General features: G+C 44.6%; 1 protein-coding gene across 4 annotated transcripts in view; it reads right to left on the minus strand.

Annotated features, from left to right (window-relative positions):
• Positions 1-23,394, minus strand: part of AP2B1 (adaptor related protein complex 2 subunit beta 1) — a 77,004-nt gene that overhangs the window by 48,474 nt on the left and 5,136 nt on the right. For all 4 annotated transcript variants that reach the window (XM_085078114.1, XM_085078111.1, XM_085078112.1 and 1 more), the window contains exons 3-9: positions 22,183-22,288; positions 20,042-20,177; positions 18,211-18,456; positions 6,293-6,483; positions 4,139-4,360; positions 3,045-3,165; positions 867-962 (exon numbers count right to left, since the gene is read on the minus strand). In XM_085078114.1, the coding sequence (XP_084934240.1) occupies positions 867-962; positions 3,045-3,165; positions 4,139-4,360; positions 6,293-6,483; positions 18,211-18,456; positions 20,042-20,177; positions 22,183-22,288 (1,118 nt within the window). The remainder of the gene's footprint in view (positions 1-866; positions 963-3,044; positions 3,166-4,138; positions 4,361-6,292; positions 6,484-18,210; positions 18,457-20,041; positions 20,178-22,182; positions 22,289-23,394) is intronic.

Genomic DNA, 23,394 nt, shown 5'->3' on the forward strand with positions numbered 1-23,394 from the left:
TTAGGTTATTATTTAAATCTGCTGTCAGGCAATGCTCATGGGAACACACTTTAGCAAAAGCTAAATGAGCTCAGCTGAAATTAGACCACTTTACGTGACATTTTGCACTCAGTCATCAGTTTACTGAAAAGTACCAACACCACAGCATAAATCTCTCCTCTCTTCACAGGATTTCTGAGCTCCTGACAGGCATTTGCAGATTTGCTCACAGGGAAATTAGCAGAGAGATCACTAAAAAAATAATATTCTATTATGAGCATTTGGGTGGATGTTCAACTGGCAGAGGGCATTTCAGACTTGTTTTGGATAACTGCAGAGGTTCCTGGGAACTTGTTTGCATAAGCACTGAGGTAAAAGAGAGCACACTCCAAATGAAGCTGCAAGTTACACAGATCTACGTAAGTAGAGTCACTCTCTTTGTATAAATTGCATTTAAGTGCCCCAAATCTCTGCAATTCTCTGCCTGTGTGTTCTGTTCTGCTGAAACGGAGGGGAGGGATGACACAAAATGCTTCATAATACTGAGTTTCTCTATACAATCTCTTCTTCCCCCATCAAAAGGTCAGGCCACAGCTATTAAAGGAGTGGGATGGAAAAGTGGTCATTGTTCCAGTAAAGCCAGTGCAGGAAAATTCCATCAAGGATGAATTATCTGCCTTGCTCTGCCTGCAGGATGGGAGGAGCACCCCACCCTCCTGTGATGTCCTCACAGCTCACACCCTGTTCAGTGATGCTCTACCCATGATGTCTCCAGGCCACTTGATGGCCAACACTGAAATTCCAGCAACATGGAGATGAGGTGGCAAAGCCCAGCATTGCTTCTGAAGGCAGAGAACCCCAGAGAAGCTGCAGGATCAGATACTTGCCTCCACCTTGATGGCACAGCGGCCGATGGCTCGCACTGCCTTGCGCACGAAGTCCACGTCCACCTCGGTGGCATATTCCTTGAGCTCTGCCAGGACCTGTGGGGACACAGTGCCACTGTCAGCCCCTGGGGACACTCAGAGAACAGCCCACCCTCACAGCTGATGCTGCTTGGACACCACAACACCAGCAGAATGTTCTACCATACACATCCAGGCAAACTCTGCCACCAGCCTCGACCTCCGAAACCCACTGGTGCGTAACCCAAACTGGTGTGAGTTACCCTTGGTGAGTAATCCAAACTACTGTTGTAGGCTGTGCCTTGGTCTTGATTATTTTCTAATTCCTCTGAACAAGAACTGGGAAAAAAAAAAAAAAACCAGCCCTGCCAAACTTAAAGGTTTCTGTTCCTTCCTACACTGAAAATACATTCGCTGTGTGCAAAGCTCTCGGCAACAACCATTTTTGATCTTGCTTTTTCTGTGCTGAGATGAACCTTTGGATCCCTAGTGAATCCAAATGGAAGATGCAGAGGAGATCTGAGGACACCCTGGAACAGATTAATAACGGAGTGAAGATACTTCCCCTCATAAAACGAAGATTTATTCTTTTGTCTCAATGTTTTTGCTAATGGAAACCGATGAAGGGCTAAACCCAGGACCTGCTGGGATCTTCCAGACCTTTAACTAAAAAGCTTTGTCTTAAATCACTTAGCTTACCAAAAATTATTTTAAGAAAAGACCATATGTAATTTATATTCCCTCAAAAGCTCAATTTATTTCAGTTTCTCATGCCAAACATGACATCAGGGATTTAACAGTGATGTCACAAATGGATGGAGAGGGAGAGGGGAGCAGCACAAAGCCAGACAGCTCTTTGAAAAATCTCTCATCGAAGCAAATTGCTCAGAAGAATGACAAGATAAAGAGGCCATGAAGGGCCAGACTGCAGACAGATAAATCTGCAAGGAGGAGACAGGACATCTGTGTTTTGAAGTTTTATTATTTCCTTGGATGATCAATGCTGCACAGTGCTTGGAGCACCAAGCTTCAGCCCCTGATGCTTCCCAAATACTGCCCAAACCCTGGGCTGGAACCATCCTGGTGCCTTGGTCCAGAATGGAGATGGAGAATCTCCACAGGCAGCACAGGAGGATGTGGGTGGGGATGCTGCCCTCAGGTCTCATTCCAGGACACATCCCTGCTAAAGCTTGTGTTGTTTTATGAATGTCTGCTCAGAACCAGGAGGAGATTCATTCATTAGTCTGCAGATCTCAGACTGCCCTCCAGACACTACTGCCTTTCATGCAAACAGCCCGTATTATTGGAACATTATAAATTCAAATTGGTGTGGAATCTAGCAAGAGTAAAGAGTAGATTCTGAATATATTCTCATAGAAACTGATTTTCTAAATATTTTCCATGCCCCAAGCACATAAAAGGGTATGAATTACCTTGCTCAGCTCCAAAAAACATCAGGAGAAAGCTGAGGAGAGCTGCTCCAAAATGTCACATTAAATGCAATTGCTCTGTGACAATTAGGATAAGACAATAATAGCACTAACCAGAGGCATTAATCATTCTGCATTAGTGTGAGGGCTCATGGCCAGGGATGCACTCAAGAACAAGGAAGGAATCTGCATTAAACCAACATCAAATACAAGAAGAATCTACACTGTAAAGCAAACCTCAATTCAGTCGAGCTTCAGCTTTGTGCTATTTCCACTCTGCAAGCAAGTTAAGCAAAAGCAAGATTTTTTTAGCTCTGAAGAGCGCCTGTGCAAGCGTTTAACAATTTTACTAACTTGAAATTCACACTTCAATAATGTTTGGCCTTTCTGAATTCCTCCCTTCCAGGCACACCCCTCTCACTTGAAACAAGCCTCTCATTCCAACCTCAGCACTGGCAGTGACTCATCTGACAGGAGCCTCGAGTTCTCCTCCTGGAATTGTCATCTGTGAAACAAGATCCACCTCACCATCACGATGCAAGCCATGCCTTGCTATTAACATTTAAATGATGGGGGAAACTCCAACACCTCTCATTAAATAACTGCACAGAGCACTGCACAGTGATGCCTGAAAGCCAGGATAACTCGAGGAGTAGCTGCAAACAACCTCACAGGAGGAACAAGAGAGGGTTTTCCCCTCCCAGAGCACAGCAGGAGTGCCTCAGCTGACCTGGGCAATGTTTGCTTGGGAAGCCAGGCGGATCATGATGTCCAGTTTCTCCAGTTTGACATAGATGGGGTCGTTGTACTTCACAAAGAACACTTTGATCTCCTGCTTCAGGATTTCAGGCCTGCAGGGAACACAACGTTGTGTCACTCAAAAGTGGTTAAAAACCCAAACTATTGTGAAAAAAATGAATCTTTTCTTTAGAAATCCATCCAAACATTCACTGAGAAACAGAATGTATCATTTTGCCCTGATTCCCCATCCCTGGAAGTGTTCAAGACCAGGCTGGGCAGAGCTCTGAGTAACCTGGAAGGTGAAACCTGCAGGGAAGGTTGGAACTGGATGATCTTTAACATCTCCTACAACCCAAAACATTCTATGAGTCTGTGTTTTAATGCCCAGGACATGCAAACAATCAACAATCTGGAGAAAGGAGTCTGGATAAAAAGATTTAGATTTAAAAAAAAATGCAGAATTCAATTCTTTCTATGGCCACATCTCTGCTTCCTCTATTTGAGCTGCTGAACTAACATTACAGGCAGTGAACAGCAGTGTTTTCAGTGAAAGAATAACGTCCTTATCTCAATGTAAAACCTACAAATTCATTTCCACTTTCACTTGCACGATGCAAGACGCACAGTAACTGTGCCCTGAATATAATCACAAAGTGCTATCCTAGCTATCTCACCTTTCCAGCAAGGAACAGAAGCAATAAAACACAAATGTGGGAGCAAACTGGTGGGAAAAAACCAACCCACTGTACACCAGAATGTCACCAGCTTGGTTCTGTGCTGCACAGAACAACACAGGCAATATTGAGATCCTGCAGGTCACTATGAACTGTTCCTGTTTGCCATTTTGATTTATAGAGGGCAATTCTGACTGCTCAGGTAAAGAAATACTGCATGAAACTGGTATCTCAAGTATGCTGTAAAGGAAATCAATCCAGGCCAGCAGAGTCATGAGACTGTTTAATCTGTCTCTCAAGGGATCTGAGCCTGGATTAAAAGAAATTCTGTGCATGTGGCCATATCTGGAGGTCTGAGATAACCACATGGCTTTTAACAACGCAGGAATAACACCCCCTGAGCCTTTACCTTTTCTGCACAATCAGGTTGATGTTCCTCAGGGCAACATACTGAACTTCAGGCTCTCCAGACAGCAGGGTCACCAGTGGAGGGGCAAGTTTCTTCAGCAGCATGTTGTAATAGTCAGAGTCCTTGGGAAGGAGCTCCAGGAACTTCATCAGGACCTTCACTGCTGACAGCACCACGGCTGAGTTGGCGTGAGACAGCCGGGGGGTCACCCGCTCACAGATGCTGGGGACAGAGGCACCAGAAAGGGTTCAAATGGATTTCACAACATCAAATAGGTCAAATTTAAATTTAGGAGATTGCACGTGGCTGAAGACAGCTTCTCAGACGCCGCTTTGATTTGGTTTTGCTCACAATGAACGGGCAAAGTCCTGTTTTCCTGAATGCAGCAGGAAGCAAACAGGGACTTCTCTCACTTCTTCAGGTTTCTCTCCTGTCACAGTCAGCTCAGGAACAATTCCACGCTTCCTGCCTTTTCCTGGTGGTATTCTCTATTTGTGTGATCTTGTCTGTCACTTACAAACATAACTTTCACAAAAACAGCTACCGGAAAAACACTTTAGCCTCCATATAATCATTCTGAGGTGATACATGCTTCTGGCTAGCTTGGGGGGTTGCTGTCATTTCAGCAGAAAAAAGATTTCTGTTTCTCTGAATACACAAGAGTGACCTAAATATCCTCCCAAATCTCAGCTTCACCACTTGCCATAATGGATCCTGTAATCAAACAGCATCCTAAACAGCCCATCCCAAAAGGAAAGGAAGTTTGGGTTCATATGGTCTTTCTTACAGCATCTGTCAAGTTTCTTCCCACTCCCTCCTGCATATTGCTAACCCAGAACAATCTTATTCCCATCTGTGCCTCCTGAAGTTTCTTTCCCTGAAAGATTTGCTTTCAGCCATTCTGGAAGGGAAGCAGCACAGCTCAGTGAAGAGCAGAGAAATCCAAGTCCAAGTGCCCAAGGTCACCTGCATGTTCAAGCTGCTTCATCCCTCTGTGCCTCAGTTTCCCCATGCACAGGGGAATGACAGCAGCCCTTCCCAGTGCTGTCTGAAATAAGGCAAGCTCCAGGAGATAAAACTCCACACAAAGGAGCCAAAGTAGCTCCTGCCCATGCAATTTGATGCACACTCTTGAGAGGAACTGCAGCTGAGGAACTGGGACATGTTCACATCTGTTCAGAGCAGTGGTCCCTCTGCCAGAGCTGGGATAACACCAGCCTCACATCCTAGAGATCTCTGCAGGTTTCTAGCACTCATTAAGAGCTGTTTCTGGCACTGAGACAGAACACAAGGGGGAAGGTGGTGGGAAAAAAAAATCAGCAAGACTACTGGCAGGCTTCTTAGAAACAGTGAATTTTGTGTCTCAGAAAAAGAGTCAATGAAGAAACCCATTAAATTCAATGTGGCCTGTCCTGGATTTTGTATGTGGGCTTGCGACCCTTTGTCCTCTTCCATCCCCACATCATCTACATTAAATATTTTTCTACTTTTTTTGCTGCTTCCTTGTTTTCTTGGGAAAACAATCTGCCTTTTTGTGATTTTGGAGACAGATGAGGAAGAGGCTTGAAGCGCACAAACTAACACTCCATTACCCAAACCCTAAACTCTTTCTATTTAGGTTTTGTGATTGCAGCTAAAGGTAAAAGCACAAGGGTGAATTTGGAGCAACAAGAAAAATAATTTCTTACCTTTATTTTCACTTCTATCATACCACAGACTAGTTTTCAGTTGGAAAAAAGTATTCCAGTCTCAGACCCGTAGTACTTTGGAAACCCACAAACCTATAAAGGCTTCTTGCCTCTCAAAGCAGCAAAACCGGATATGAAAGTTCTGCTTTAAACCAGAAAATCCTGCAAACAGTGCTTCTACTGTTACAGGTTTGGTCTTGGGCTGATCCCTTCTTAGTAGTGCTAGTTCCCACAAGAACCAGCCTTTTAGATAGAAAAAAAAAATTTAAAAGATAAAGAGAGAAAATGATTCTGCAGAGGGAAGGGGCAGGTTTCCAGCATCAGCCCAAAGTACCAAAAGTAGCTTTGCTTTTAAATCTATTTTATCAAGTCTTATGTGTGCTGCCACAATGCCCTGTTATCAGAAACCCTTTCAGAGCTCTAACACCCCCAGCAACCCCTAAATGCCACCAAAAAGCCACCACACCTCTGAGCTTCCCGGTCATCCTTGGGGTTGTAGTTGGACAGACAGTCCAGGATGAAGATCTGCCCCCACTCTGTGCACTCATTGAGGGCTGTCAGCAGCTTGTTGATGTTCTGAGGGTTCAGGTCCAGCAGGTTGCTGTTGGGATGGGACTCACTGATCTCTGACAGGGCAGCCACGGCGTTCGCTACCACCTGGGAGAAGAGACAGGAGGAGTTCCTTGTTAGCAGAGCAGGAGAGGCTGGGCAGGGATTGACCTGGGGCTGGTACACATGGGAAGCAAACTGGAGATCCACCAGGTGCCACAGCAGTTACCTGAGCCTTCCAGGATGCAGTGCAACCTCACAAGCAAGCAGGGGAGCCCCAAGCTTCACTGTGAGGAATCCAGGACATGACAAGAGACTTTGCTCTGGAAGGAGCTGGAGTTGGCATCACAGGGAACACCATCACCCCTGGGTCCTCCCCTAGTTCCAGGAGATGCTCAGCTAACAGTCAAAGTCCCCAAACCTCCAACTAGCCTACTTATTCAGGAATGTGCTGCCCTTGCCCAGTTTCCCCTTGGCAGCCCCATGGCTTAACAGTGATCCAGAAATGAGCTGGCAGGTGCCTGGCAGCCTCCAGCTCTGCAGCAGCACTGGCAGGTCACACGGTATTGAGAGCAAACAAACAATTTCCCTAAAATGGACTACTCCTGTTACATTTTTAATAACACATATTTCAATTTCCAACAGCCTCCATAACATCCTTTAGCTTTATGGAGCCATGGGAAAGCAAGCACTCCAGCAGAACTCATCCCTGAAAATATTCTTGCTGCATTTAGGACTATATAAGGTCTTCTCTTTTCTAAGCACAGATGAAAGGAAGCACAGAGAGGAGGTCCAGGGTCCAGCTTGACGAGAAGGAGAAGTGGGAGTGCAGTGCAAATTTGTAATTCTTAGTTCCATGCTCAAATTCAACAGTTATTCCAACAGACTCCATGGGAAGATTTTTTAAAATAGAAGAGTTGCAGAATATAGAGACAAAAATAGATATTTTGAAGATAAGACTAAAATCTTATTTGTTTAACTAACAGGAAAAGGGATTTAAAGCTGAGTTCGACACACAAAACTAAAATCCCTGATGAAAAGGCATTTTCAGGACATTTTACAATGTACATCATGTCCAGCCCAACTCCCAGTAAATACCTGCTCAAATGAAGATTTATGGTGTTATTTTCTATGAGATTAAGGCAAAGAAACATCTTATCTAAAATCATCTGATTGTCTGGATGACTAAAGATGCTTTTGATGCAGAACAATGAAAACAAGAACAGCATGACCAGAACTTTCCCTGCGTTGTTGCCATCCCTGCTTGTCATTAAACCAATATATTCCAAAGTCATTGCACAGGCACAGTAATGTTGATTGTTTTGCATTTCACACCTAGAGGTCAGAGATAGGATTTTGATCCAAGATTTTATGAATTTCATTAGTTGAATGAGCCTTCTGTCACCAAAATCATTAGCAGTCACTGCTGCTGTCTTCTTGTACTGTTTTAATGAGGAACTTACTAAGATAGGCTGCTTATTCTCATTATTTAATTTGCCTAACTCCTGAATGGTTAATGTGACACAGCATAAAAATTAAGTAAAAGACTTTTAATATCATTGTATTTTGGAAGTTTACAGGTGAAGACAAATCATAAAAGCAACTGAAAAGATCAAAATCCTCATGAAAAAGCACTTAGAAAATGAAGCTACTTTGGAAAAAGATTTTGAATTAACCAAAAAGTTTACAGAGCTAAGGCATCAGAGAAAGGGACCTGTCAGTTGTAGTAAGGGGCAGGGCTGAGCTCTGGCAAATGGACTCACTGCAAGGCACTACATTTGTTGCAGTAATTGATAAAGCAGTAATTAAAATAGAATTATAGAACAGAACCGAGACTGGAGAAGACCTGCAAGATAACTAGATCCATCCATTAACCCAGTACTGCCAAGCCCACCACTAAACCATGTCCCCAGGTGCCACATTTAGATGTTTTTGGACACTTCCAGGGTACTCTAAACCCTGGGGCAAGTACAAGTCGAAGCAGCTGCAGTTATGGTTCCTTCCTTGCAGGATCCATGGATTCTATCCCTGTGTTTTCCATGGACAAAGGATGCACAGAAATGCTGCTCCCATGGGTGGAGAACAGCAGCTCCAACCCAGAGACCTGACTGGGAATGAGGTTTTAATCTCAGGATCTTCTGGGTCCTTTTGTAAGGTATAAACGTGTCAGCAACAATGCAAGTGTCCAAATCAAAGCTGAGAATGGGACACCACATGGCAATCCACCCAAAATTCTACTAAAGGCATCCATGAGGAAGTGGCAGAAGGCAAGATGGATTTAGGAACGTGGGCTGTGGTCTCCTTGGGTGCTAGAAAAAGGACTGGAAGGGATTGTGAAACATCTGGTGGAAGCTCAGTCCTGCCAGAGGAGCAGGTTTTCAGTCCACAATTAAATCTGCTCCTCACCTCCCACCTCAGCACCACAGTGCTGCTGTCAGCTTGGTGACAAGGAGATAAATGAAGCAAAAAGGGTATAAAGGAAGGGATGGGGAATAGATTCAAACTTTAGGCAAAATTTATTAAAAAAGGACTTGCTGGCTATTTGCACTGAACATATTGATGTGTTATGGTGTTGTGGCATGCCAAGAGAAACAATTAGCATCTTCAAGGCTTTTCACACAGCCACAGCACAGCTGAAAGGCAAACAGCTCTCAGGAAGCAGTCCAACACAAACACTGGTTGGAGAACACACGCTCACCTCTTCCCTGGCACTGCCACTGGCTCGGTTGGGAATGGGAACAGGCAGCAGCACAAGCCAGCATGGCTCAATTCCATCCCACAACTCTGCCAACAGCTCCCACCAAGTGAGAGGTTGGGTCAAAGAGCCATTGCTCACTAAGAGTTATCACTCAGGAATGGAAAAAAGTCCATAAAAAACCATTCAACACCAATTCCGGTATTACATCACCTGCTAATCCAGTGTGTACTTTGGCAGTCATGGAAGTGGCACTGGAAATATTTAGAAAGATGGTTTTTGGCCACAGAAAATCTACAGCATCAAAGCTGAACTTTAAGTCTTCAGCTGGGTTGACACTTCTTCCTTAACACAGCAACACAACATGATGAAGTCCAACTGCATCAAACAGCAAGAACAAAGGGATGAGTTACACAACAGGTTGGTTATGTTCTGTTGAAAATGAATAGCAGTGATGATGGAATTGCTGGGGGACATTTAAAAAAGTAAGGTAAAACTTTACAAGTGGTATAGGACAAGGTCCTCCACTGAACTGGACAAGTTTCATACGCTGATGGGAAAAAAAGCCCCAAGTTTCTTTAGCAAACAAAGTATTCTCTGCTTTTCAAAACACACACAAAGTTTATTTTGATGATAAACCAACCAGGAGTTGTATAATTTATCCCATAGATTGGAAGAAGCAGACTAAAAGGACACTAAGAGCTGGTGTAATCTTCAGTTCTCAAAAGTAATGAAGAAACTGAGGTCAGCCCAGTAGCCACAAATATGTGAGCCCAAACAACTAATGAACAGGAAAAAGCTCTTAAAGCTTAAAATTCTAATTTAACTCCACTGCAAAATACCTCATTTGACTCACAATTAAGAATAACAACTTTAAGCCAAGAGCTACCAAAAGGATCTGCCTAAACATCCCCTAAAAAATAAAAATGCAGAGCAGATTGAAGAATTAATAACAATTAATAACAATAACAGGTCCCTGGCTCGCTGATGTAAATCAGTTCACCCTGGGTACATTATGACATTATTCAAAGGCAGCCACAGCAACATCCCTTTGGAGCACAGACGAGCCGAATGACAATAAACCTGCTTTTGGCTGGAATTTCCCAATAAATTTAGCCTCTTGGAGAAGCATCATTTGGATAAGGATAACTAAAATCTCCCAGGCTCTTATTAAAAAAAAAAAAAAAACAACAAAAAAACCAACCCCAAACCTCTACACTTCGAGCTACATTCCAGCTTTAACGAGAACCCAACATTTTTAAATCCACCTCCAGACAAACTCCCTCTGCAGCCACAGAGAGAGACCAGATCCGACCTCGCGGGAAGCTGCAGAGGTAGCAGCACTGATTTCCAAGCGATTCCTTCTGGCAGCTCAAACCTTTAGCTCAGAGCAAATGGTAGAAAACACAGCAGCAAGGAGGGAAGGGTGGGTGGGTGAAAACCTGCGTGTCTGACTGGCAGCCCACGTGGAAAAGCTTTGCAGGGGCTGGGGGGACAGGAGGGAAGCTCGGCACATCCAGAACGCCAAGCAGTCGAAGCAATCAGATTATTTTCCTAGCATCCCAGGCTAATTGGAAATGAAACCAAGTGTGTAATGGAGTTAATGAAATACAACATTCTGCTGCTTGAAACAGGAACCTCTGGCTTGCCATGCCGTTAAAACGAAGGGGAAATGAAGAAAAGGAGGAAAAATGAAGGGGCTGGGAGAAGATGCTGAGGGAAGGCAGTGTTCCCTCCACAGGTGGAGGCTCCTGCCCTCAAGGGAGCCAGGCACCACATGATGTTTCCGAGAATGGAGAGGTGCTGAATTTCAAAGAGCAGTCTGGGCTTGCAGGGTACATCTGTGCCACTAAGCACAGCCTCCCAGATGGATATTCAGAGGATCCATGGATGGGTATTTCACATTTCTGTGACCACGCTGTGTGCCCAGAAGGTTCCTAACAGGTGGTCTCCACATTGTTCCTTTTATCTCCAAGCCCTCCTTATTTTGCTACTCTAGAAACAGCCCAGGAACTATTAAAATTTGTTACTTTATGGAAGAAATTGTTCCCTGTGAGAGTGGTGAGGCTCTGGTACAGGTTGCTCAGAGAAGCTGTGGCTGCCTCATTCCTGGAAATATTGACTGGGGCTTGGAGCAACCTGGGATAGTGGAAGGTGTCCCTGCCCCTGGCAGGGTGTGGAACTGGATGAGCTTTAAGATCCTTTCCAACCCAAACCCTTCTGTGATTCAATGATTCTATAAAATGGCTCAGCCATGCAGGGCAGAGAGCCCTTATGAGCCTCTCACTCTGTCAATGCCTGTTTGTATGTACAGATATAAATTAAAGCTCTGGGAGACTCACACATTGCAGTTCCAGATCACATCCCCAGAACTGCCTGGGTGGGGAAGACCTCCTGGCTTGCTTTTGCAAGTGGGCTGAATTTTTATGGAGGTGGCAATGGAAGGGAAGTGTTATACTTCCCACAGCATGCTTGCCCTAACTGGTTTTTGCACTTCCCTGCAGAGAAATGGCACTTTGTGGCAGACTAGAACATCACTCCTGCTCTCATATCCTTGCAAAAATCAGGATGTGTGAGCTGTAAGGCAGGAAAACATGCTTCCCCCAACTGTTGAAACTCTTGTGGTAGGTGGGCAAGAAGCTGCTCAGGGATGGCTCCATCACAAGGGGCTTCTCCTTGGCACAGCTGAGCCCCCAGTGTCAGAAATTAAACTCCATAGGAAGACACAGAGGGTCTGCAACTCCTTATCCTCCTTCCAGAAATCACTGTGCTCTGATCCCAGCACCTACCACACACATCAGAATGGTTTTGCTTAATTTTTTGCAATTTTCCTTGCAGAGGTTCTCGCTGGCACCATCCAGTGGCAAACTGGTTATCTCTGCTCTGAGAAAAAAGCACCAGCTAAGCACCAAATTCCTCACAGAGCCCTAAAAAGGGAGGCACAGAGTTACAAAACATCACAAGCACAGCATTATCTGACAAATGGTGCTTGTCAATAGCCAGAAGTGTCTGTTCCAATGGAAAATAACGTGTAGACACATGTCAACAAAATTCTCAGCACGCTGATTGATGTTAGAGACCCTGGAATGATCTGTTCAGCAAGACTAATGCTTTGGAAATTAGGCACATACTGGTGGCTGTAATTGGAAGGAGACAGCTCTCTGATGGATGAATTTGTCAATTAAGCTTTATAAACGAGGGGGTCTGTGAAGACAAACTCTGGAGCCACAGAAATTCACAAATTATCAAACTCACTGCCAGTACTGAAAACACAGGGAAAAGCACAGCTTTGATGGAAGATGCTCAAGACCTGTATCCCTCACACTCAAACCAACCAACCAAAAAAACCAAATCCCACACACAGGCTTGAAATTCCTTCAGATCTGTTCATGATGACAACCTGGAGAAGAAAATACCCACTCAGTAAGTCAGATTCCAGCCTTCCTCTGGTGAAAATGTTGCAGGAGCTCATTCTGAAGCTAAAACTGAATTTCACCAGCAGAATAAGGGGGGGTCAGAGTGGCAAACCAGCAGCTGTGCCACAAATCCCAGGTGGCAGCTCTCCCTTTTTCCCTACTTTAAGTCTTTGCTGCTGCCTGCTGCAGCAGACACAGCTGGTTTCTGCACTCCCTGGCAATCTCCCACATTTCCCCTCTCGAGCATCCCACCACACATTAATGCAGTTTTGACAGGCTCCTCCATAGCTTCTCCCTATCTCTTTTCCAGCTCGTTGCTGCTTTTGGCTGCAGAGTTTTACCAGAAGTGTTGCTTTTCCTCCCTGGTAGCCTCATGTAAACAGCAGAGAGATCCATTAGAGAGCTCCAAAGTGACACCACCACTCTTCAACAGCCCCAAGCAACGTTCTCATTCACTGCAACATATCCATCACCGGGTAAGAGAAATTCCACCCACAAATGCCATCAAGTGTTTCCCAGGAGGAAATATTATCTCCACTCTCAGCACAAACATTATAAAAAAAGCCCCAAACCACACACAGGACCAAATCAAACATGGCTGGAGGACTTCAAGATTCAGCCTGTATGTGCAACACCTTCAAAAGAAGAGGGATATGTTTTGTCCAGAGGGACAGAAGTCATCCTGGAGCAGCTCCAGGCTGATGAGATGGTGCAGAGCTCCCAGCAATATTCAGCTCCATCCTGGGATGTGAATTTTCAAGTCCTCACTACCTCCATGAGCAGGAATCATGAATTCATCCAGCAGTGACAGCTCACTCCTCCCACTAGAAAAAACACCAGCTGCAGAGGGAAAACACACAGCTGGGAGAGTCCCCACGAGGAACAAGTGATCTGCTGTGCCCAGGGTGTTGTTCCACTCCCTGTTGTATGAGACAATTCCCACATCCCTGACTGCCTCCCACAAAGTCCTTTTGGGACTCAGGGGATCACCAGTTTCTCAGCAAGGGGCTCTTTTCCCAGCTTTAGTACACAGAGAGGGATGAAATTCCTGCAGAGGATAGGCCCAGGAGACAAAAGCTCCTTCTGTTTCTAAACAGGTTCATTCCTCAGGACATCGTCTCAAAGACATTCTGCTGGCCAGCTTGCAGGAAAAATAAAAGGAAGATCATCTTCCTCCATAGGGTCATCCAGGAAAATCCCACACACACACACTGAAGTTCTGGCAGAGGAGGAACCTTCATCCACAGCAGGAGACACAGGAAAACACTGAGATTTCTATCTACAGGTTTTTAGTCTCATCTGTGAGCTGTGGAAACTCAATACTGCTGCAGAGAATTCAGATTAGATCAAGGTGCACCTCACCACCTCCAGCTGTCAGATCTCACATTCCCTTCTTAGTGTGGTTGATGCTAAAGGCAAAAAAACTCCCAGGAATAAGAGGGTTTAATTATACTCCACATGCTTGATACATTTACTAATCAGCTTATGTGATCTCAGGTTACCTCGTGCTGAGTCACAACAGTGTTTCTCCCAATAAATTGTGATGTAGAGGGTGTAAAACATGGCATGTTATTGGACATAAGTCTGTACAGCCCACAAAAACACAGAGGCAGAACAGCAACACCTGAAAAAGCCTGAATCCAGCATGAGGAAGAAGAAATGCCACAGGAAGGAATTAAGAACTGAACAGAACCTAGAAAATGACAGGGAGAAGGTGACATCAGTAAACTTAAGCCATGTGGTAGCAGATGGATTGGCAAGGAATCTATTCCATGGGTTAAAAGTTACCTTAGAAGGTCAAGGATTGAAAATATTTGGAGAGAAAGGTTGTTGTATTCAAATATTAAAAGACCAGTAAGGCTTTAGATGGATTTCCTCTCATGTTTTTCTGCTAATATTTACATTCCTGAAGAAAACCAAGCGCAGGGATAAAAACCAGGAGGGAAGTAGTTACAAAATAAAGTGTCTAAAGATAGTCAGCTTTGGTTCTGCTTTAAGCTGCTGCCATCTCGTGGTCTGCTCTCCCTCTCCTGGCCTCAGCACTTCCAATGCTCCACGGAGGAGCAGTCCTTGGATGTGATTCACAAAGGCCAGAACAAGACAGCATCAGGAAAAAAGTTAAAAAAAAATTAAAATCCAAGACTTCAGAGAGCCTCTGGCCACCAATAGGTGTGAAACACTCCTACCTCTCTCCCCTCACTGCTGGTGCTGGGTGTTAACAGTGTTCTGCAGTAACCTGGACTGCACAAAAGTCTTATTTTGGAATCACATTTTTGTTAGAACATGAGGATTAGGGGAGGACATGCTTCTGAGTTGCATTATTACCAGCAAGAAAAGTCCTGGGGACTGAGCAAATCCAGCTGCCCAAGGCAGCCAGGCCCCAGCTTCATATTCCTCCAGATCTGCTTCTGCTGAGCTTCATGTGCAGAAATGCAGGGCAAAAAAGAAGGATTTGCCTTAAGGCAGCTCTGGGAAGCAATGAGAGCTCCCTCTATGGAAGGATCCTCTTCAGCAGGATCCCAACTGACAAAGGGCAGCCACCAGCACAGGCCAAAGCCAGCACCCATCTGTAAAATGAGATTAAAGACTCCTTGACAATCAAACTTCTGCAGTGCAACTGAACCATGCCCTTGTAGGAGATTTTGGCCCATGGCCTGCATGAAACATCTCAGATAACTCTGCTGTTATGTCAAAAGCCACCAGCCCACCTGGTACCTCACCAGATACATCCATGTCAATATATATGCAATTAGATGTTTGAATTAATTCACCCAGGAGCTGCACCTGCACAAAATATTACTTTATATGAACTAAGGCTACATCCTGACAACAAAAAAACCCAGATAAAGGGGGAAGAACTTTGGCTGTGCATCTACAGCACTGCACTGCCCTGAACAACCCCAATTAGTGCTGGTTTATTAACACAGTCATGCCATTAGTCCAAAAATACAGGAAAAAAAATACCAAACCCAAAACGTTTCTGACAAGGTCACCTCCAACTTAGTCAGACATCCTTATGATGAAGGTGATCTGAGCCCAGAGAAATCTGCACCCTGATCTGTGCACAATTAGGAGGCAATTAGTGAGCCACAGATGGAGATGTTACTCTACCAAGCACCCAGCTAAAGTGCTTAGAGCTTGCTCATGTGCTAGAGGCAACCAATTACAAAACCATAATAAAACCCCTCTTGAAGACTATTTTTCAGCTGCAGCCTTTTTTAGCTCCTGCTCCAAATCCTCATTTCTCAGAAGAGAGAACAAGTGTGGATTTCCCATCTAAAAAATTCTGCTTCATTAAGTATCTAATGTTGCCCATTTCCACAAGCCATCAAAAGAGGAGAAACATTTATAATATAAATATGAATGAGCTTGGATAACAGGTTGCAATGATTGAGATGCACCATTTACAGAGGAATAGGCCATAAGAATAAATCCATCTGTACCATTCCTTCCAGCAATCTTTCTTTTGATAGCCAATACTGATACACACATTTTATTGAAAAAAAACCTTCCAGGCAGGACTGCATTCCAAGGAAAAATAACATATCAACTTGCACACAAATATAACTTATCTGGCAAGCACAGTTCAAGGTCAGGAACCTCACTGGAGTTTCACATGGAGAAAGCAGCAATGAGGTGGATGGTTTGACCAGGAAGATGAACCTTAATGAGGGGTGGAGAGTTCCTGTACTTTTGAGGGAACCACTGTGCCACAAAGGCATGAATTTCTAAGAAGACCAAAGGGATCAATCCAACTAAAAGGAATGGCTTTTTCTACTGAAATTGTAACCAGATTAAATATTGTATTAAATCAGCAGCTCTAAGAGCCTCAAGCCTTTGATAAAATCTCTCCCCAAGCTCTGTTAAAAAGCAAAAATACAATGCCACATCTACAGTAAAACCTGGGTAACCTGTAGAACACAGCTACATGATTCTCTCAAAGCCTCTCCATCTGCAAACACACCCCAGGCCTCTCCTTCATCACCATCACTCCTCCAAATTGCATTTTCCTGCTGTGAATGCTCAGTTTTGAGGAGAGCAGGTGAGTACAACACGAAGCAGGTGCTGTGACCCTGCACAGCTTCAGGAGAGCTGTCCCAGCCCACCCTCATTACCACCAAGGAGCTCATTAGTTTCCCTGATTTTTATTAGGAAGCTCTGTGCTACTTTTAAAGGTTTATTTAGCAAGTGGAGCATACACTGCCCTTTGATATTTTTCCCTTTCTCTCTATTCATTTAAGTCAATATTAAGTTAATGCACTTTTTAAATACATATCTGTGCTCTCCTATCAGCCAACAGTTCATTTACCAAACCACTGAGTTCCTTAGAGATCAACAAACAGAAAGGGCAAGCAAAACCTTATTATTTCTCTCAAAGTACCTCATCTTTCCAGCCAGAGCTCTTCAGCTCATATTTATGTGGCTGCAATCAGAACAAAATTAGAGTTGGAACCAAGGCTGGGGGAAGAGGAGGTTCTACCCCTGACCTCCACTGCTGCCTGGGAGCTGCTGAACACCAGGGCTAGCACTGAAGTGGAACTAAAGCAGCCCAAAAAGTACTTTCAGAGGAGCAAGGCACACTCTCCACATTGAATTGAAACAGCAGGTGGTTCTCTATATGCCTCAGAGTTGCCCAGACAAAGAAAGCATCTTCAAGTAGTCATCAATATTCACAGAGCAACCTGGCATGAGAAAAAAACATCAGGGAGGCAGATAAAAAGAACAACTTGTAAAAGAGCTGGATATCAGAGAAAAGAGGTGGCTGTATCTCCTGAGAGACACCACCACTCAGACATCTCGAGTTTTACTGTCTCTAGAAAGTCTCACAAAGAGCAATCAGCAGCCTTCACTCTCCTCCTAGAGGGGATTGTACCTTATCATCAGCACTGGGTTTATCTGAGGTGCCCAAAGACAGCTACAGCAGGACAGAAATTCTGTAGTTTGACTCATGCAGCACAGAAAGAGATGTTAGACCTGCCCTAATAATGTGAGATTATGTCTTTAACCAGAGTCCATCCTCTAGAAGAGCTAAAAAAATAGCAGTCACATCTTTAAACTTTGAGTTAAACAAGTTTTCTTCTCTGCTAAGCATCAGGATGATATTGGTATGCTCCCTGGATTCCAGCAGGAAACAGGAAACAATGTTGAATTAAAGGATGATGCAGTGGCACTTCAATTCCTTGGCCACCACCTTTCAGACACAAAATAATAGCAGGAGACACCTGGCTTGGAAGTGGACCCTTCATCAAGCATAATTAAATGCTGATTTAGTAGGTAATTTACTTCTGTGAAATTCTTGGTCATGATCTCTACCTCTGCTCTGAGGACTCATTTAACTTTATTAAAAACATTAGCATTGATTTTCTCCACTCATTACAAGCTAGTGGATTTATCTGCATTAGCAAATGAATTCATCCAAACTCTTATTCCAAGAAGAGCCAAAGCCTGGAGGAAACCAAGAACTACAAGCTGTCACCAAGGGAGCAGCATCACATATTTCTTGGTTTTCTGACTCATCTGGCCAAGAAGTTACACTTTTGCAGCACTCAAGACAAGCAGAACAGGCAAAAGCCCAAATAGTCCAAACAACAGAAAGTATTTCCTATTTGCTGAGGCAACAAGTGTTCTCTAACCACCACATTCATCCCAGTGCAGCAGCTGCAGTGAAAAAAATCTTTTAGTGACCATTAAAAAAAATCAAGCAAGGAGCTGGGAATGCATTACCATGGGATTGGAGTCTGCAATCAGGTCACGCAGGGAATCCAGGAATCCTTGATCCTCCACCATCTGGGCATTGATGTCGTGCAGCTTGGCCACACAGACAGCTGCAGTTTTCCTCACATAGGGGTCCTCATCCTTGAGACACTTGCGGAGAGGCTCGCACAGGTACTCGGTGATTTTATCCACCCGGATGCATCCCATGGTGCGCACGGCCAGGGCGCGGATCAGAGGGTTGGGGTCTTCGCAGTCCTGCAAGAGAAAATCAACACCTCTGCACCCCCAGCCACTGATTCTCTGCAGGCAGAAGCAGGCTGGTCTTGCTTAAAAAGGATTCTCTGACTGCACGCTAAGAGGCAGGCAGTTATTGCAGATCAGGGATAAAAGGGCACTTGGTGCTTCACAGAAACATTTTACACTCTCTCGAGATGTTTCCATCCTGTAGAACTGTGATCTTGGTGTCCCTTCGTTCTGCCAAGCAAAGCTGCTTTCAACATGATCCAGCAGATGGAGAGGCAGCTCTCAGCACCCAAAATCTAACCACAGACAAGCCTCAGACAAAGTAATTTACTGATTTCCAGCCTTCCTGGTTTAAAGGAGCAAGAGATATAATGAGAAGAAACATAGTGCAATAGTCATCAAGGCCTATTTTTTAAAGGCCAAATAAAAACATCTCTGAAGTTACAACATATGAAGCACTAAGCAAAGGCTACTCTAGAGGTGCTTTTCTGAAGAGGAAAAAGAAAAAGCAGACATCAACACAACATTTCCTACTTCAGGCCTACGTGATTTTCCATACATCCAATCCATCCACATCTCTAAGCTCCTCCAAGATCAGCCTATAAAAGGATAGCTACAGAATGACCCATAAAACATTTACCTTTCACTGCTAACATTTCTTACAGCTGAAAAACCACTTTTAAAGCAAAAGTGACACATCCTACCAGTGCATTCCACACCTTGAAGTGGGAAGTGCTGAGTTAGCTCAGACCAGTGCCAACACTTGCTCTTTACTAACACCTGTCCCTCAGCTTGCCAGCAGGGACACCAGATTTGTCATTGCAGGGAAAAGCATGAGATGGAAATCATCATTTTGTTAGTCCATTTTAACAGAATTACACTTTAAAGACAAGACAATAGAAGACTTCCTCCACAGAAGAAGACAGGGACATCCTCTCCAGCCAGAAGAGCACACCTGCTTTCAGCCTAGGCCTTCTTACCTCTTTCTGCCTCAAGAACCCCAACAGAAACTTGAAACTCAATCCCATTCCCCAGTGTCTCAAATTTTACAACACTCTACAAGGAGTCTGAAACTTCTAAACACTGGGTTTATCTTGTATAACATGGGCCTGAAATAACATTTCCTAGATAAGGAGAGGCAACCTGACAACAGAACTAAAGGCAACACAGCAATCAGGCTGTTGTTTTTCCAGGGAACTGTCTTTCAGTTCCACCAGAGATAAAGCTTGTCCACACAGAGCACAGCTGAAACATTCAAACAGGAAGTTTGATATCCATGTCTCAGATACTACAAAGGCTGGAAGATGAAACAGATAAAAGCTGTTTTCCCAATACCAGGAGTTGGTAAAACAATAAAAGCAGCTTTCCTTGGAGTAAGCTCTCTCACAGCCATTTACAGGAGTGCTTAAGTCATCTCCTCTACAATAGGGCAAGGAAACAAGTGAGAGAAAGGACCCAGATCTAGTGGATTCAGCACCCTCCTCTAGGAGCCCAGCCCAAAAGCAGAGATAAAGCTCCCAAAGACTGATGGACAAAGCAGATGTGCTGGCAGCCACTGTGCTGTTCCCTTTCCTGCTGTGCCAGGGGAGCAGGTTACCTTCACGAAGCTGTTGACAGCCATGATGGCCATGTCTGGCTGGCTTTTGGCATAGTTCATCAGGTACAGGTAGACCAGCTTCTTCAGCTCCAGGTTGTCTGTCTGCATGCAGTTCACAACGTCAGGGAACAGAGAGCTGGACAGACAACACAAGGATAAGCAAGGATAGAATGAGAGAATTGTTTCGGTTCGGAGAGACCAGCAGGTCCCCCAGCACTGCCACAACCATGTCTCCAAGTGCCACATCTTCACACCTTCTAAACCTCTTCCAGGGATGTTGACTCTATTATTGCTGGGCAGCCAACATGTTACAATGCCACCTGAACCTCCCTGGCACAACTTGAAGTTATTTCCTCTCATCCTGGAACTTGTTACTTGGGAGAAGAGACTGATCCCCACCTACACCCTCCTGTCAGGGAGTTCAGAGAGTGAGAAAGTCCCTCCCTGAGCCTCCTTTTCTCCAGGCTGAGCCCCTCCAGCTGCTTCTCATCAGACTTGTGCTCCAGACCCTTCCCCAGCTCCATTCCCTTTTCCAGATGTGCTCCAGCCTCAAAATGTCTTCCTTGCAGTGAGGAGCCCCAAACTGACCCAACAATTCAAGGTGTGGCCTCAGCAGTGCCCAGCACAGGAGGACAATCACTGCCCTGGTCCTGCTGGCCACACTATTCCTCACTCAGACCAGGTGCCATTGGCTTTCTTGGCCATCTGGGCACACACCAGCTCATGTTCAGCCACAGCTGACCACCCCTAAGTCCTTTGCCAGCTTTCCAGCTGCTCTTCCTCATGCCTGGAGTGTTCCATGGGTTGCTGTAACCCAAGTGCAGAACCTCATATCACTGAGCCTCAGCCCATGGATCCAGCCTGTCCAGAGCCCTCTGCAGAGACATTCACACTCCCACCCACAAGATAAAAAAAGTGATATTGCATGGCATGCAAAGGGGATGGTAATAATATCAAGGAAGCCAGAAAAACTGGAGTTCCACTTTAAGCACCCTGCTGTTTAATGAAAGGTCACCTTCCCTTTCAAAGCAGTTTGCAGTGGCTTTTATAATAATCATAATAATCATTTAATCTCTTTTATAGCTTTAACATAGGAAGAGAAAATGCAAAATTTCTATGCAATTTCCTAATGCAATTTCCTCAATGTGTTTTAACTGGGGAGTTCACCAAACAAGAAAATTTTACTGCACCAGGCCTGGAAATGAACCCACAAGAGAAAAAACGTTGCTTTAAAATGTTTTAGTCATGCAGGACACTTATGAAGAACCTGCCAAATTTCAGACTAGTAAAGTCCACAGTGATTAGAAGCTTAAACACTGACAGGCTGAGTTTCACTCAAATGTCAAGCAGCCATCTGTAAACAGCACTGCAGAATAGCACAGGAAGTTACACAAAGATCCTGCAGCTCCCAGGTTTGCTGTGGAGATCTAAAGGTGAAGGGTAAGTGCTGCTAGCAAAAAAGATTAGTTTTTCTTTCCCTGCCAGTTTACATGTTCCTTCATTCTATGATGAAGTCATGATGCTAAATTTGCAACCTTCTATTGATTTCCGTGGCAACAGACCACACTGCCATGAATCCAGAATTACTGTGACTCTCTGCTAGGCTCCAGAAACAGGAGAAGCTGGAAGGGAGAAAGCATTCACTCAAACAGGTTTTTCTGGCTGTCTCAAAGACAGAAAACAGAACTGGGGACAGTGATGCAGAAGGTAAATGCTGGTGCCCTTTAGCTGCAGCAAAACACAGGTTCAATTTAAAAATCACCCATCTTAAAATGCAGCTTAAATTTATGCTATGCCAGATAGGGCTAAGAAAAACTTGGAATTACCTTTGTAACACTAAAACCCAGGACAGGAGACAGTAGAAAACATCATCTAAAGTGACAAACAAAATGGTTGAACTCTGGATACGTTTTTAGAAAAAAGGACTCTTGGCACTGAGCTAAACCCACACTGAAAACAGTTGTTTCTCTTGCTTTCAGTGACAGGAAGGAGCTTGAGAAAACCTGTGACTCAGGCAGAGCACAGGCAAGGACGCAGCCAGCCTCACCAAGGTGCCAAACTCAGAGCTGCTCCACAGACATGTGTCACCACACCTGAGTCCCAGGACAATCTCAGCTGTTAAAGTTACAAGTTGATTTTACCTGACATCCTTCCCCACAGTCATGGCTGCAATCACCTTCTTTACAGCTTCTTTCCTTTTCTCTTTCTTTTCATTGTTGAGTTCAGCCTTCAGTTCAAAAATCTCTCCTGGAAGAAGACAAGAAAACAGACTGAGCCTGTCAGAAGAAAAGGGTCTTGCTTTAGGGATAGCTAGGAGTGACTTTTTACTTCCTTGGCCTGTTATCTCCACAAGACTGATCCAGCATCACATGGAAGCTGTCAGACCTTATGGAAAACATGGCTGAATGAGAAGCAAAGCTGCAACAGTAAGGGACTGATAATAGCTACACCTTGCAGAGGAAAATGCCATGAACAAGAACCACACTGTGTGTGGCAGCTCTCCCACTTCCAGGACACCAAATCACATCCCTGGAGTGTCTGTTTCTCTGAGGCAACCATTACATAACCAGGATGAAAAGATACTTGGAGATGCCAGATTCGTGCCTGCAAGAAACAAACGAAGCCAGGAATTTTGCCCAGACTTTTTAAGTTTTGCTCATCGCTGCCTGCTCCCTGAGAAAGCTGGAGTGGAGCCCAAGTGCTGTGGTACACAGTGGCTGGAACAGGAAAGTATGTGTTTAGTCCAGTGGAAAAAAGCTAGAAAGAGCTACCACTAACAAAAACTGCATGTAACACAACTTGCCTGGATTTCAAGGTTCCCAAAGGAGCTTTTTCCATAATTTATTCTTCCAGATATTACTGTGTGGAAAGTCAGTTCAGGCTGGGTCACCAAAGTGGCAAAGCAACTTTATAAAATAAAGCAACATGTGCAAAAGGCTGTTTATCAGGCCTGCTCCAGACACAGCCAGTGGTATGAGAAGGATAATGCTCCCAACAGACAGCTTTCCTCAGAAAGGACAGCCAGCAGCATTCCCACTGGGAGGCACAGGCTGAGCACGAGTTACAAACATCAGGACATTCCTGACAAAATTCCAGCACCAACTTTCAATTCCTACACTTGGTCAGAGCAGCAGCACTAATTAAAACCTGACACAGAGAGACTACCAGGGACTCCAAAAAAGAACAGAAGCTGCTGCAGTGCAGAGACCACTCGTCATCCCTCCTGCCTGAGGAAGAGCCTGGCATTACTCACCCAGAGCTCGTGCCCTGGAGCAGAGCTGAGCCAGCTCCAGCTCTCACACAGCCCAGCCCAAAAACCTGCCTTTAGGACTGAACTTCCAGAGCTGCTCTTT

The sequence above is a fragment of the Lichenostomus cassidix genome, chromosome 19 (genome assembly GCF_008360975.1).
Source record: "Lichenostomus cassidix isolate B80296 chromosome 19, HeHo_3.0, whole genome shotgun sequence".
In the NCBI taxonomy this organism is placed as follows: domain Eukaryota; kingdom Metazoa; phylum Chordata; class Aves; order Passeriformes; family Meliphagidae; genus Lichenostomus; species Lichenostomus cassidix.